At 47.8% G+C, this 14,101-nt stretch overlaps 1 protein-coding gene across 1 annotated transcript; it reads right to left on the bottom strand.

Annotated features, from left to right (window-relative positions):
* Positions 1-1,445: 1,445 nt before the first annotated feature.
* Positions 1,446-7,027, bottom strand: GRIPAP1 (GRIP1 associated protein 1). Its single transcript, XM_023201959.2, has 5 exons — positions 6,957-7,027; positions 4,305-4,371; positions 4,105-4,166; positions 3,021-3,047; positions 1,446-2,218 (listed from the first exon to the last, which is right to left on the bottom strand). The coding sequence occupies exons 1-5, from the start codon at positions 6,996-6,998 to the stop codon at positions 2,054-2,056; spliced, it is 363 nt and encodes a 120-aa protein (XP_023057727.1). The 5' UTR covers positions 6,999-7,027; the 3' UTR covers positions 1,446-2,053.
* Positions 7,028-14,101: the final 7,074 nt, after the last annotated feature.

The following is a 14,101-nucleotide window of genomic DNA, read 5'->3' as shown; positions in this document are numbered from 1 at the left end:
ACTGGAATGTATTATGTAAAGGAGTGATGTCGTAAGATCTGCAGGTCAGAACAGCCTCTGTGGTATGAACTAAGTAGAAGAAACTAGAAGTGAAGACACCAGGGAGGTGGCTGTAGAAACAGCAGATGAGAAGTGGTAGAGACTAAGGCAAAGCAGGGGCACAGGGTGGATATAAAACTTTTTTTTTTTTTTAAATTGAGACAGAGTCTTGCTCTGTTGCCCAGGCTGGAATGCAGTGGTGCAATCTCGGCTCACTACAACCTCCACCTCCTGCGTTCAAGCGATTCTCCTGCCTCAGCCTCCCGAGTAGCTGGGACTACAGGCGCATGCCACCACACCCGGCTAATTTTTTGTATTTTTAGTAGAGACGGGGTTTTACCACATTAGCCAGGATGGTCTCAATCTCCTGACCTCGTGATCTGCCCGCCTTGGCCTCCCAAAGTGCTGGGATTACAGGCGTGAGCCACCATGCCCGGACACAAAACTGTTAAAAAGTCAAATATTTTAGAGGGAAGATGAGTTAATAGAAGGATAATATTATAGCTAATGCTTCCATAGCTGATACTATGTGCAAGGCTCTGTTCTAAGTGATTTACATACATTTATTCATTTAATCCTCACAAAAGCCCTGTGAGGAGGCAGGTACTGTTATCATCATGACTTCCATCTTAAACATTTGGGAACCAAGAACCAGGCAAGTTAAGTAACTTCCTCAAAGTTACAGTTAGTAAAAGGTAGAGCCAAGATTTTAATCTAGGCCTTCTGGTTACAGAGTCCCTGCTGGTAACTACTACTTGCTTAATTGCCTCTCCTGGTATTGTATCTGCTTAAAGGTTATTTTCAGTTTTGTTTTTTTGTTTTGTTTTGTTTTGTTTTTGAGATGGAGTCTTGCTCTGCCACCCAGGCTGGAGTGCAGTGGCCGGATCTCAGCTCACTGCAAGCTTCGACTCCCGGGTTCACGCCATTCTCCTGCCTCAGCCTCCCGAGTAGCTGGGACTACAGGCGCCCGCCAGGTCACCCGGCTAGTTTTTTGTATTTTTAGTAGAGACGGGGTTTCACCTGGTTAGCCAGGATGGTCTCGATCTCCTGACCTCGTGATCCGCCCGTCTCGGCCTCCCAAAGTGCTGGGATTACAGGCTTGAGCCACCGCGCCCGGCCCTCAGTTTTGTTTTTTTAAGGTCACAGGCACTATATTCTCAGATGGAGCCTTAGAAATACCATTTTTGGGCCAGGCACGGTGGCTCATGCCTTTAATCCCAGCACTTTGGGAGGCCAAGGCGGGTGGATCACTTGAGGTTGGGAGTTCAAGACCAGCCTGACCAACATGGAGAAACCCCATCTCTACTAAAAATACAAAATTAGCCAGGCATGGTGGTGTATGCCTGTAATCCCAACTACCCAGGAGGCTGAGGCAGGAGAATCGCTTGAACCCAGGAGGCAAAGGTTGCAGTGAGCTGAGACCTCGCCATTGCACTCCAGCCTGGACAACAAGAGTGAAACTCCATCTCAAAAAAATTTGCTGCCATGAGACTTTTTTCCTTAAAACACACTAAAAACATAGACAATTATTAACTGTGGATACAGAAGATAGATGAGGGAACAAAAGACAATGTCTCTAACTGCCCAGTAGATTTAGAAACAGACAGGACACTAAAATCAATGGAGAGATAGAATTAGTAGCTCCAGGATGAATTATCTGGAAGAGGTAGAACCCCAGGATCATGTCAGATGAAGAGAAGAAAGAAAAGGGAAGAAGCTCAAACACTTTTCCATCCTATATTAAGCATAAGAACTCTGCCTAAAACCCCCCAACACCTTGGAGTACCATAGCATCAACCCGACATTATACACATGGAGACTTGAAGCTCAAATAAAAGGAGTGACGGCCAGGAACCAGCTGACCTCAGGACTCAAAGCTTTCTAATCCCAGCAGAGTTAGTGGCCCCATCTGTCAAATTACTGCCCCCCAGCAGCAATCCAGGACCTGTTTCAGCACCACGGACAGTGCTCCAGAGCCAGACCCTATCCAATCACTCTCTGCTGCTGTTAGGTTTCAGCCCAGATGGCCCCTACCCCTCATTTCCCCTTTGACTATCCCAGGCACCAGCACCTTGCTGAACTCGGCCATTAGCGTGCTGTTCTGCAAACGGAAGTCCTCCTCCTGGCTGTGCAGCTTTGCCTGCAGCATCTCATTTTCACTCAGCAATACCTCGACTTCCTGCAGTGGCAGACAAGGGCCAGGACTCCAGCAAGGGCAGGAAGGATAGGGAGGGAGGGCAAAGAAACAGAGAGAGAGAGAAAATGACATGGGTGGGAGAGGACATAGGGTACAGAGAATGAGGTGATATAGGAGAAAGAGACACAGGGAGGGATAAAATGAGAGACAGGGAAAGGGAGATAAAGACATGGGAAGGTAGAGACAAGGGAATACAGGGAGGAAGACAGCAGAAGAAAAGACAGGAAGATAATGATAGGGGAGAGAGGAGGTAGAGATGGGGAAAGGGGGAGAGATAGAAAAGGGGAGAGGGATTGGGAGGGAGAGAGTGAAAAAGATGGAGAGAGGAACAAACAGAAATCAACAGGGAGAGAACAGAACAGGGAGAAGAGAAGGAAGGGTCAGGAAAAGAAACGAGTTAGGAAGAGAGAGGAAAGGTGGGGAAGAAACAAAGAGTCAGAGAGAGAAAGCAGAAAAAAAGAGAAATCACAGAGACAGGAACAAGAGGGGGAGAGACAAAGAGAAGATTGGGAAGAGAAATGAGTCAGAGAGATAGGAAAAGGAAGACAGAGACAGAGACAGAAAGAGACTCAGGGAAAAGGATGGAAAGAGAGAGAAGGAAAGAAACACAGAGTTAGAGACAAATAGGGAAACAAGGACAGATACAGCAACACATGGCAGTGAGGTAGTAGCAGACGTAAGGGCACACAGAGAAAGAAAGGCCAGCACAAGTAAATCTCAGCATACAGAAATAGCCCACCAAGACAGTCTCCCAGTCACACTCACCCACAAGAGATCCCCTTACCTGAGCTTTCTTGCTCTTGCTCAGTGCCTAAAGTGGGGGTGGGTGGGAAGAGAGCTAAAGTGAACAGAGGTGGACTGCCTTACTAGGATATGGAGACAACTGTGCCAAGCGTTTTGGGAGGACAATGATGATGGGGGTTGCGGGATGGGAGCATCTTCAACCACAGAACATGTGTGACAATTTGGAGCCCAAAGGTGTGAGTGAGTGAATGAATGCAAATCTTGCCCTGGGGCCCCAGCACACACAAATCATCCTTTCTTGGAAGCTCTTGAGGCTGGTGGGGGGTGGGGGAGGTAGGGAGGTGCCCTGGTATTTAACCATTTACAGGCTGGATCTCTAGGCTCAGAAATTGTGGCTTCATTGCTACATCTGTCCATACATGTCTCTGTTGTCCTTCCCATGCAGTGTGGAAACTGTCGCTCCCCTGCTGGGCATCCAAGAGCATTGCCAGCTTAGGGGAATCAGCATCCTACCAAAGAGCAGTGCAACTTCCTGACTGCTGGCTTTTCTGCATACTGTATTCATTCATCCAACAAATATTTATTGAGCACATATTATGTATCAACATTGTGCTAGGTATGGCTAGATATGGGGACAGAGCAGTGACAAAGGAGAACCTTGAATGTCTTGAGGGGCTACATTAGGTTATATTCTATCTCATCTTTAGAGGATCTGAGAGTTGGGTTTGCTCTCATTTTCCCAACTGGACCAGGACAGAGATGGGAAGTAGGAGAACAAGGCAGGAGTGTGAGTGGAGGATGGGAGGCAGATTCAAGGTAGATTTACTGACAGATTTGAATATTTAATTAAAAGTCAGTGAATGAGAATGAGTAACTGAAATTAGAAATGAATTAAAAGTAAATTAAAATTAATCAATACATTAAGCAGGATTAGGTAAAATTAGCCAACTAAAGAGAATTCCATGAGAATCTTCTAAATGACTACATGAAAACAGCATGCAACATTCAGTCTGGTTCACTCAGCATTCAGGTGCTCACTGGAGGGATGAATGAGTGAGATAGGTAGAGGCAAGGGTGGATGGGTAGGTGGATGGATAGGTGGATGGATGGGTGGAGGGAGGTACCTTCTGAGCTTTGCTGAACTCCTTATCCAAGTAGGCGACCTTCTGTCGAAGACTGGTGAGTTCTGGTGTCAGGAAAGCAGGGAAACTCAGCTTCAGTCAGTGGCAAGAAACTGAAAGGCCTTCCTGCCAGGCCTCTGAGGGAAAACCTCAGACACCATGCCTCAAAGCCACCCCCATCTAACAAGGCCCTCTTGGCTCACCAACACCATTCTTGCGTAGTTCATCTGAAAGCTGGTAGTTATTTGTCCGGAGTTCCAGGAGCTGAGCCTTTGGGGGAGGCAGGAAGGGAAAAGACTTGGTCAGAAAAGTGTCCCTACACCTACCATGAGGGAACCAAGCCCGTAAGCCCCACAGACCTTATGCCCTCCATGTTCCTCTGTAGCTACTCCTTAAGACCTGTATGTGCTACACCCAAAGTGAGCTTCCAGGCCCTCAGACCCTGGCTCACCTTTCCCAGCTCCACTTATAACCCCAGCCAGCCTCGCCCCTCCATCTCACACTACAATCCATGCTGCACTCAGGCCACCCTAGAGCACTGCCCCAGTCAGGGTCTTGCTTATGTGAGTTCCCTGGCTCTCCATGCCCACAGGATAAAGTTCCTCCTCCTCATCCTGGCTGACCTCTCCACACACTGAACACACACTGTCAGGGGTGTTGTCCATCTTTCTGACCAGACCTGGGGGCCCCTGAAAGCAGGGAGTAGGGGCCTGTCTTCCTCCCTCTTTCCTAAGGGAAGAGGGTCAAGTATTCTGCCCAACTTTCACAGGTGGGCTTTCCAGGGTCCCCCCACCTCCAAGTCTCTCAAAATACATCCACGCCGCCTTCAATAATTAAGGGAGGGCCAGGTGCAGTGGCTCACACCTGTAATCCCAGCACTTTGGGAGGTCAAGGTGGGTGAATCACGAGGTAACGAGTTCAAAACCAGCCTGGCCAATATGGTGAAACCCCATCTCTACTAAAAATATAAAAAATTAGCCAGGTGTGGTGGTGCACACTTGTAGTCCCAGCTACTCGGGAGGGTGAGGCAGGAGAATCACTTGAACCCGGGAGGCAGAGGTTGCAGTGAGCCGAGATTGCACCACTGCACTCCAACTTGGGTGACACAGTGAGACTCTGTCTCAAAAAAAAGAATTAAGGGAAAGTGCCAGGCGCAGTGGCTCACACCTGTAATCCAAACACTTTCAGAGGCCGAGGTGGGCAGATCACTTGAGGTCAGGAGTTCAAGACCAGCCTGGCCAACATGGTGAAACCTCATCTCTGCTAAAAATACAAAAATCAGCGGGGCATGGTGGTACGCACCTGTAATTCCAGCTACTAGGGAAGCTGAGATAAGAGAATTGCTTGAACCCGGGAAGTGGAGGTTGCAGTGAGCTGAGATTGTGCCACTGCATACTCCAGCCTGGGTAACAGAGACAGACTCTGTCTCAAAAAAAAAAAAAAAAAAGAATTAAGCATCCTCCTCTCTACCAGCCCTGTAGGACCCTGAGGCTGGTTCTACCCAGCAAGGCCGGTTCCTTCCCCCACCAGGACTTTTCCCTCCCTCCCACGCCACCAGCCTCCACTTGCTATTCTCTGGTAGTCTGCTCAAAGTGAGAGGGCTTGGCCTTCACAGAATCTTTCCTGCTCCTGTCCTCCCCAGGACCCAGTGATCTGTCTCTCCAAGTCCTGGTCCAATTGGAATACCCTTTGTACCCCCTGAGACTTGCCCCCCAACAAAGCCCAGTAGTTCTCTCTCATTCATGGCCCAGTGGGATCAGTGTTCCTCATTCAAGGGTATTCCCACTCCCAAGATCTCCCCAGTCATGATCCAATGGGAATGGCCCTACACCCTTCAGGGTAGGCCTCTACAAGGCCTTGGGTAGGCCAGTTGGATGACGCTTACTCACTTAGAATCCCCTTCAGATGACAGTGGCCTTCCCCATTCATGGGTTAATCAACTTGCCCTTCCATTCTCAGTGTCCCTCACACAGGGACAGTTGGTTTCCCTCATTCAAGGACCAATTGGATTACCTGTCCTCCCTCAGAGTTCCTCCCCTCCCCATGCTGGACCCTGTTCAGAGCCCCCCAGTGAGGAACCCTCTCAACAAGGGCCCATTCATAGTACAATGCTATGGCCTTTCATTGAATCTCAGAGTCCCCCCAAAAGAATCAAGTGGTAGTACCTCCCCAAAGCCCAGTGATCTTCCCTCCTTGTAGTTCAAGGTATCACTTTACCTCCTCTGGTCCTCCCCCCAATTAGTGGGATTAATGTTATTACCCATTCATGGCCTTCTTCACCCCAGTGCCGCCCCCTCTTAGGATGCACTACCAACTACCAATGGCACAGATCTCCACCTCCCAGGAACAATGACAACATCTGGGGTCTTTCCCCAATCCCCGGGCACAGTGGTATCTCCCCAAAACTTACCACCTGCCACCCGCTAATGGTTCTGCCCTCTCAAGGGCTCCCACCACCATGACGCAAACGACCCAACACCCGCTTCCTTCCTCTCCAGACAAAATGGTTTCGCCTTCTCAGGATCTCCTTCCCTTAAAGCCCATTATCATCACCCGCCGACGGTGTCCCCTGCACGGGCCCAAAAGTCTCATCCCCTCCAGGTCTGAGTAAGGTACCGCCTACTTAAGGGCGCTCTCCCCCGCCCACAATGCTAACAGAGTTGAACCTTCAAAGCCGCAGAGTATCTCGGAATCCAATAATCTCACCACTCCGAGCCTCAGTTTCCCTTCTCCAGACCCACCCCATAAACTCAGGGTCCATCCCAACCAACCCCTTCTCAGAGCTGATGGCACGACCTCTCTCTACCCCGCCCCCGGTCGCCTAGCCGGGTGGTCTTTCCCACCGCGAGCTGCACCTGCATCCGCTGAAACTCCTCCTCAGACAGAGCTTGCGCCATGTTCCTCCCCCCACCCCCCCGCCAGCTTTCTGCGCAAACGCAGCTCGCGCCTCCTGTCAGTATTAAGGTCGGACCAAACCACTGGCCAGGAATGGAGGGGGTAGAACCTAATTCCGGAGGGCAGCATTTTGAAGACGCAGAGAAGAGATCGAAACCGACTGGTCAGGTGAACTATAATATAACGTTCTACTAGAATGTAAGTCATCTGATTGGCTTTTGCGCTCTTTTAGGCCATCCATTGTGATACGACATTATTACATCCCCGTTTCATGGGTGGACTCGTCGCTAGGGAAGTCTTTGCCGACAGAAAATCACCCTTCCGCAATACTCCTTTAATGAGAATGGGTAACTTAATAACCATAGAAATGAAAGCGGAAGCTTCGCTCTGGTCTTGTTCCCGCCCTCCTTCGGGAGACCCCAAAGGGGAATCCCACCTCTTGTAAAGCCTTTGGCCTTTTTTTTTTTTTTTTTTTTTTAAGGTTTGACACTGATTTTATTATCATGATGCTGCACGTCACGTTAGGTAAAGGACTTAGCCACCAATAAATTAAAAATAGCGGGGGGAAAGAGTGACGATGAATCAAACGAAAAAGCCACATTAAAAGAAAATAAAAACAAAAACAAACCAGGGTGGAGAAACACCGGGCTCATTCAATTAAGTATTAGAATGCACTATAACCCTCACCGATCTGAGAGTAAGAAATGGTATCTCAGTGTAGTTTTTTTCTTCTTCTTTTCTTTTCTTTTTTTTTTCTTTCTTTTTTTTTTTTGAGACGGAGTTTCACCCTTGTTGCCCAGGCTGGAGTGCAATGGCACGATCTCCGATCACCGCAACCTCCGCCTGGCGGGTTCAAGCGATTCTCCTGCCTCAGCCTCCCGAGTAGCTGGGATTACAGGCGCCCGCCACTACGCCCAGCTAATTTTGTTTTGTTTGTTTTTTTTTATTTTAGTAGAGATGGGGTTTCTCCATATTGGTCAGGCTGGTCTCGAACTCCCGACCTCAGGTGATCCGCCCGCCTCGGCCTCCCAAAGTGCTGGGATTACACGGCGCCCGGCCTTCTTCTTATTTCATGGAAGTTAATGATTTCCTTGCTATGGAAAAATATTGCCAGCCAGGGCCGGGCGCGGTGGCTCACACCTGTAATCTCAACACTTTGGAAGCCAAGGCGGGCGGTTCACTTGAGGTCAGGAGTTGGAGACCAACCTGGCCAACATGGCGAAACCTTGTCTCTACTAAAAGTACAAAAATTGGCCGGGAGTGGTGGTGGGCGCTTGTAATCCCAGCTACTCAGAAGGCTGAGGCACGAGAATCGCTTGAACCCGCCAGGCGGAGGGTGCGGTGAGCCGAGATCGCACCACTACACTCCAGCCTAGGGGATAGACAATGTCTCCAAGAAAAAAAAAAAAAAAAAAAGGCCGGGCGCGGTGGCTCAAGCCTGTAATCCCAGCACTTTGGGAGGCCGAGACGGGCCGGACCCGGGGGTAAGGAGATCGAGACCATCCTGGCTAACACGGTGAAACCCCGTCTCTACTAAAAAATACAAAAAACTAGCCGGGCGAGGTGGCGGGCGCCTGTAGTCCCAGCTACCTGGGAGGCTGAGGCAGGAGAATGGCGTAAACCCGGGAGGCGGAGCTTGCAGTGAGCCGAGATCCAGCCACTGCACTCCAGCCCGGGCGACAGAGCGAGACTCCGTCTCAAAAAAAAAAAAAAAAAAAAAGAAAAAGAAAAGTATTTCCAACCAGGGCTCTTTGTTTCCTTTCTTGATTTAATTAACTTTATTGAAAGATAACACTATTGATCTGTCTATATATATAGATGCACCCATTTTAAGGGTACAATTTAGTGAGCTTTGTCTAATATATACAACCTTGTAACCACCATCACAAGCAAGATAGGGAATATTGATTCCTTTGTACCCTATCCCAAACCCCACCCCCTACCCCAGGTAACCAATGACTGGCTTTCTGTTACTGGATTACATTTCTCTTGCAGAGTTTCATGCAAATAGAATGAGACAGGATGTATCCTTTTCTGTCTGGCTTCTTTCACTCACCATAATCTTTTTGAGATTCATCCAAGTTGTTTTGTGTATAAGCATTTTTTTTCTTTTTATTGATGAGTAAAATTCCATAGTATGGGCCGGGCGGGCTCAGTGGCTAACGCCTGTAATCCCAGCACTTTTGGAGGCCGAGGCAGGTGGATCGCCGAGGTCAGGAGTTCAAAACCAGCCTGGCCACCATGGTGAAACCACGTCTCTACTAAAAATACAAAAATTAGCCAGGAGTGGTGGTACACAACTGTAATCCCAGCTACTCAGGAGGCTGAGGCATGAGAATCTCTTGAACCCGGGAGGTGGAGGGTGCAGTGAGCCGAGATCGTGCCACTGCACTCCAGCCTTAGCGATAGAGGGGAAAACTCGGTCTCAAAAACAAAACAAAACAAAACAAAATTCATAGTATGACTATACCACAGTTTGTTTATCCGTTCTCTTAAGTGTAGTTTTGTGTTTCTCTTATTATGAGTGAGATTCACGACCTTGTCATATGTTTAAGGTTCATTTTATTTTATTTTTTATTTTTATTTATTTATTTTTTTGAGACGGAGTTTGCTCTTGTTGCCTAGGCTGGAGTGCATTGGTGCGATCTCAGCTCACTGCACCCTCTGCCTCCCAGGTTCAAGCAATTCTCCTACCTCAGCCTCCCGAGTAGCTGGGATTACAGGTGCTGCCATCCATGCCCGACTAATTTTTGTATTTTTAGTAGAGGCAGGGTTTTACCACGTTGGTCAGGCTGGTCTTGAACTCCTGACCTCAGGCGATCCACCTGCCTCGGCCTCCCAAAGTGCTGGGATTACAGGCGTGAGCCACTGCGCCCGAACTTATTTTATTTTATTTTATTTTATTTTATTTTATTTTATTTTATTTTATTTTAAGACAGAGTCTTGCTCTATTGCCCACATGGGAGTGTAGTGGCACAATCAGGGCTCACTGCTGCCTTGACTTCCTGGGCTCAAGCAATTCTCCCACCTCAGCCCCCCAAGTAGCTGGGACTACAGGCATATGCCACCAAGAACCATTTTAATATCTGTTCTTATTTTATTTTTTAAATTTAATTATTATTTTTCTTTTGAGACGGAGTCTCCCTCTGCCGCATAGGTTGGAGTGCAGTGGTGCAAACTCAGCTCACTGCAATCTCTGCCTCCCGGGTTCAAGAGATTCTCCTGCCTCAGCCTCCCAAGTAGTTGGAATTACAGGCACCCACCAGCTAATTCTTGTATTTTTAGTAGAGACGGGGTTTCACCATGTTGGCCAGGTTGGTCTCAAACTCAAACTCCTGACCTCAAGTTATCCTCCCACCTCCACCTCTCAAAGTGCCGGGGTTACAGGTGTGTGCAACCGCACCCGGCCTCTTTGTATATTAGGAATATTAACAACATTTTTGGGCCAGGGTGGACAGAGTTTTGCTCGTCGCCCAGGCTGGAGTGCAATGGCGCAATCTTGGCTCACCGCAACCTCTGCGTCCCAGGTTCAAGCGATTCTCCTGAGGAGCGAACTCCTCCTCCCGAGTAGTTGGGATTAGAGGCACTCACCACCATGTTTGTATTTTTAGTAGAAACGGGGTTTCACCATGTTGGCCAGCCTGGTCTCGAACTCCTGACCTCAGGTGATCCACCCGCCTCGGCCTCCCAAAGTACTGGGATTAAAGAAGTGAGCTAAGATCATGCACAGCCTTTTTCTTTTCTTTCTTTCTTTCTTTTTTTTTTTTGAGACAGGGTCTCCCTCTGTCATCCAGACTGGAGTGCAGTGGTGCAATCTCGGCTCACTTCAGCCTCGACCTTCTGGGGTCAACCAATCTGCCTACCTCAGCCTCCCGAGTAGCTGGGACTACAGGCACAGGCTACCATACCCAGCTAAATTTTTAAAAAAATTTTTGTAGAAACCAAGTCTTACTGTGTTGCCCAGGCTGGTCTCAAACTCCTGGGCTCAAGTGATCCACCCACATCTATCTGCCTTCCAAAGTGCTAGGATTTCAGGTGTGAGCCACCACACCAGGCCTACTGTGTGTGTGTGTGTGTTTGAGACAGAGTCTCGCTCTGGAGTTCAGTGGCCCGATCTTGGCTCACTGCAACCTCTGCCTCCCAGGTTCTAGCGATTCTCCTACCTCAGCCTCCCAAGTTGCTGGGATTATGGGCACGTGCCACCATGCCCGTCTAATTTTTGCATTTTTGGTATATACAGGTTTTACCATGTTGGCCAGGTTGGTCTCAAACTCCTGGCCGCAAGGGATCTGCCCACCTCGGCCTCCCAAAGTGCTGGGATTACAGGCATGAGCCACCATGCCTGGCCCTTGCCTACATTTGTAATATGAAAATTATGTTGTCACAGTCTCCATTCCATACTGGATCCCCTGACCTCCTGGTTTTTTAAATTTTGCACACATTAACAAACTTTTTTTGTACCATAAAGATCAATGGGTTTTGACAGATGCATTTTAAAGTGTTCCACACACAGATTTTTTTCACATTTCTTGTTATATTTCTTCCTCATTATTTCCTTTGATGCTATTGTAAACGAGGTTTCCTCTATCATTATCTTTTTTTTTTTTTTTGGTAGAGGCGGGATCTCACTATGTTGCCCCAGCTGGACTGCAGTGGCTATTTATAGGCGTGATCATCGCACACTACAGCTGTGAACTCCTGGGCTCAAGCGATCCTCCCACTTCAATTTCCCAAGTAGCTGGGACTACACGTGTGAGCCACTATGCGTCTTTATATCCTCTCACTGGTTATCGTTGATATATACAAAAGCTATTGATTGATTTCTCTACGTTAATTTTATATCCTTCCATTTTACTGAATAATTTTATTGTTAGAGTGTTTTATCATTGATTCTCTAGGGTTTACCAGGTACAAAATGATATCATCTGAAAATATGGATATCTTTCTTTATTGTTTTCCAATCAGTCACACTGGCTGTAATTGATTTCTCTTGCCTAATTACCATTTTCCACTAACAGGAACCACAGCCCTTTAGACAAATGGCTGATTGCAGGGTTGGGACAAGGAAAGTACAGTATTAGCCTGGAACATCTTATTTTACCATACATTGAAAGAATTTGAATTAAAAAAGAATCCAGGAGTCCAAAGTGATCTAAATAAATAAATGGAGGCAAAGGGAAAACTCTTTCTCACAGAGGAATGCCAACTAATAAATGTACAAGGAATGATGGAATTAGCAAATAACTATTTGGGCCGGGTGCGGTGGCTCACGCCTGTAATCCCAGCACTTTGGGAGGCCAAGGCGGGCGGATCACGAGGTCAGGAGATTGAGACCATCCTGGCCAACACGGTGAAACCCCGTCTCTTACAAAAAAAATTAGCCGGGCGTGGTGACGGGTGTGGTGGGTTCAAGCGATTCTCCTGCCTCAGCCTCCTGAGTAGCTGGGATTACAGGCGCCTGCCACCATGCCCAGCTAATTTTTTGTATTTTGAGTAGAGACAGGGTTTCACCATGTTTGTCAGGCTGATCTTGAACCCCTGACCTGACCTCAGGTGATCGGCCCGCCTCAGCCTCCCAAAGTGCTGGAATTACAGGCGTGAGCCACCACACCAGGCCCAGAGGGCTAATTTTTAAATTTTTTGTAGAGACAAGATCTCACTATGTTGCCCAGGCTTACTTTTTAATTACAACAAGGATTAGGGTAACTTCAGAATGGAGAACACTACCTTAACCAAGTCACCTTTAGCATCACCAGGACAGGGACAAATTGGTATTATGTACTTTCCCATGTAATGCACTGAGAAAGACACAAATCACTTCTGTGGTATTTCTGCCAAAAATTCATAACCTGAATCGAATAATGAGAAGCTATTAGTCAAACCCCAACTAAAGAACTCATCAAGATATCAACGTCATAAAAAACAAAGATCACTTGCAGTTAGGAGTTTGAGACCAGACTGGCCAACATGGCGAAACCTGTCTCTACCAAAAATACAAAAATTAGCTGGGTGTAGTGGCAGGCGCCTGTAATCCCAGCTACTTGGTAGGCTGAGGCAGGAGAATTGCATGAACCCAGGAGGCGGAGGTTGTAGCGGCCAAGATCGCGACACTGCACTCCAGCCTGGGGGGGAGAGAAAAACTTTTACTCAAAAAAAAAAAAAAAAAAAAAAGAGAGAATGACTTTCTCTTAAATGTCTTTGGAGAATGACTTTCTCTAAAATGTCTTTGTACAGAAGAGACTGAGACTACTATCCTTAGAAAGATCTGATTGCAAGGTTAGCCCTTGACTAGCATCTGGAAATTTGGCTAGTAAACAGTTCGCTACACTGATATGAGTGGTTCATTGTGACTGGGCGTGGTGGCTCATGCCTGTAATCCCAGCACTTTGGGAGGCCGAGGCGGGTGGATCACTTGAGGTCAGGGGTTCGAGACCAGCCTGACCAACATGGTGAAACCCCATTTCTACTAAAAATACGAAAATTAGCTGGGCATCGTTGCGGTGTCCTGTAATCCCAGCTATTCAGGAGGCTGAGGCAGGAGAATTGTTTGAACCCGGGAGGCGGAGGTTGCAGTGAGCAGAGACTGTGCCACTGTACTCCAGCCTGGGTGGCAGAGCAAGACTCTCTCAAAAAACAAAAAACAGGAGTGGTTCATTGTGCCTAAACTGTTTGTAGAAACAATGTGGTTTATGTGGAACACCTGCATTCCCTCAGAGTCTAGGATTCTGATATGTGCTAGGTAGAGAGTACCTATGTGACCAGTCCCCACTAAAAATCTTTGGGCACTGAGTCTCTAATGAGCTTTCCCAGTACAAAACACTTTGCACGTGTTGTCACAACTCATTGCTGGAGAAATTAAGTCAGTCTTGTATGACTCCACAGGGAGACTCTTGGAAGCTTCTGTCTGGTCCTCCGGATTTCAGCCTCTTGCTCAAGGGAGGTACAGAGCATACAGAAGCCTGTGCATGGGGCCGGGCACGGTGGCTCACACCTGTAATCCCAGCACTTTGGGAAGCCGAGACGGGTGGATCACGAGGTCAGGAGATTGAGACCATCCAGGCCGACACGGTGAAACCCCATCTCTACTAAAAATACAAAAAAAATT

Source organism: Piliocolobus tephrosceles, chromosome 12 (assembly GCF_002776525.5).
Source record: "Piliocolobus tephrosceles isolate RC106 chromosome 12, ASM277652v3, whole genome shotgun sequence".
In the NCBI taxonomy this organism is placed as follows: domain Eukaryota; kingdom Metazoa; phylum Chordata; class Mammalia; order Primates; family Cercopithecidae; genus Piliocolobus; species Piliocolobus tephrosceles.
This window is presented reverse-complemented; position numbering and strand designations above follow the sequence as displayed.

Bases quoted from the DNA above. Each gene is read 5' to 3' on its own strand.
- GRIPAP1 (XM_023201959.2), bottom strand. From the start codon at position 6,998: ATGGCGCAAGCTCTGTCTGAGGAGGAGTTTCAGCGGATGCAG. The intron at 4,167-4,304 runs GTGAGCCAAGAG...TCCTGACACCAG, and splicing joins ACTACGCAAGAATGGTGTTG to AACTCACCAGTCTTCGACAG. The intron at 2,219-3,020 runs GTAAGGGGATCT...CTGCCACTGCAG, and splicing joins GCAAGAGCAAGAAAGCTCAG to GAAGTCGAGGTATTGCTGAG.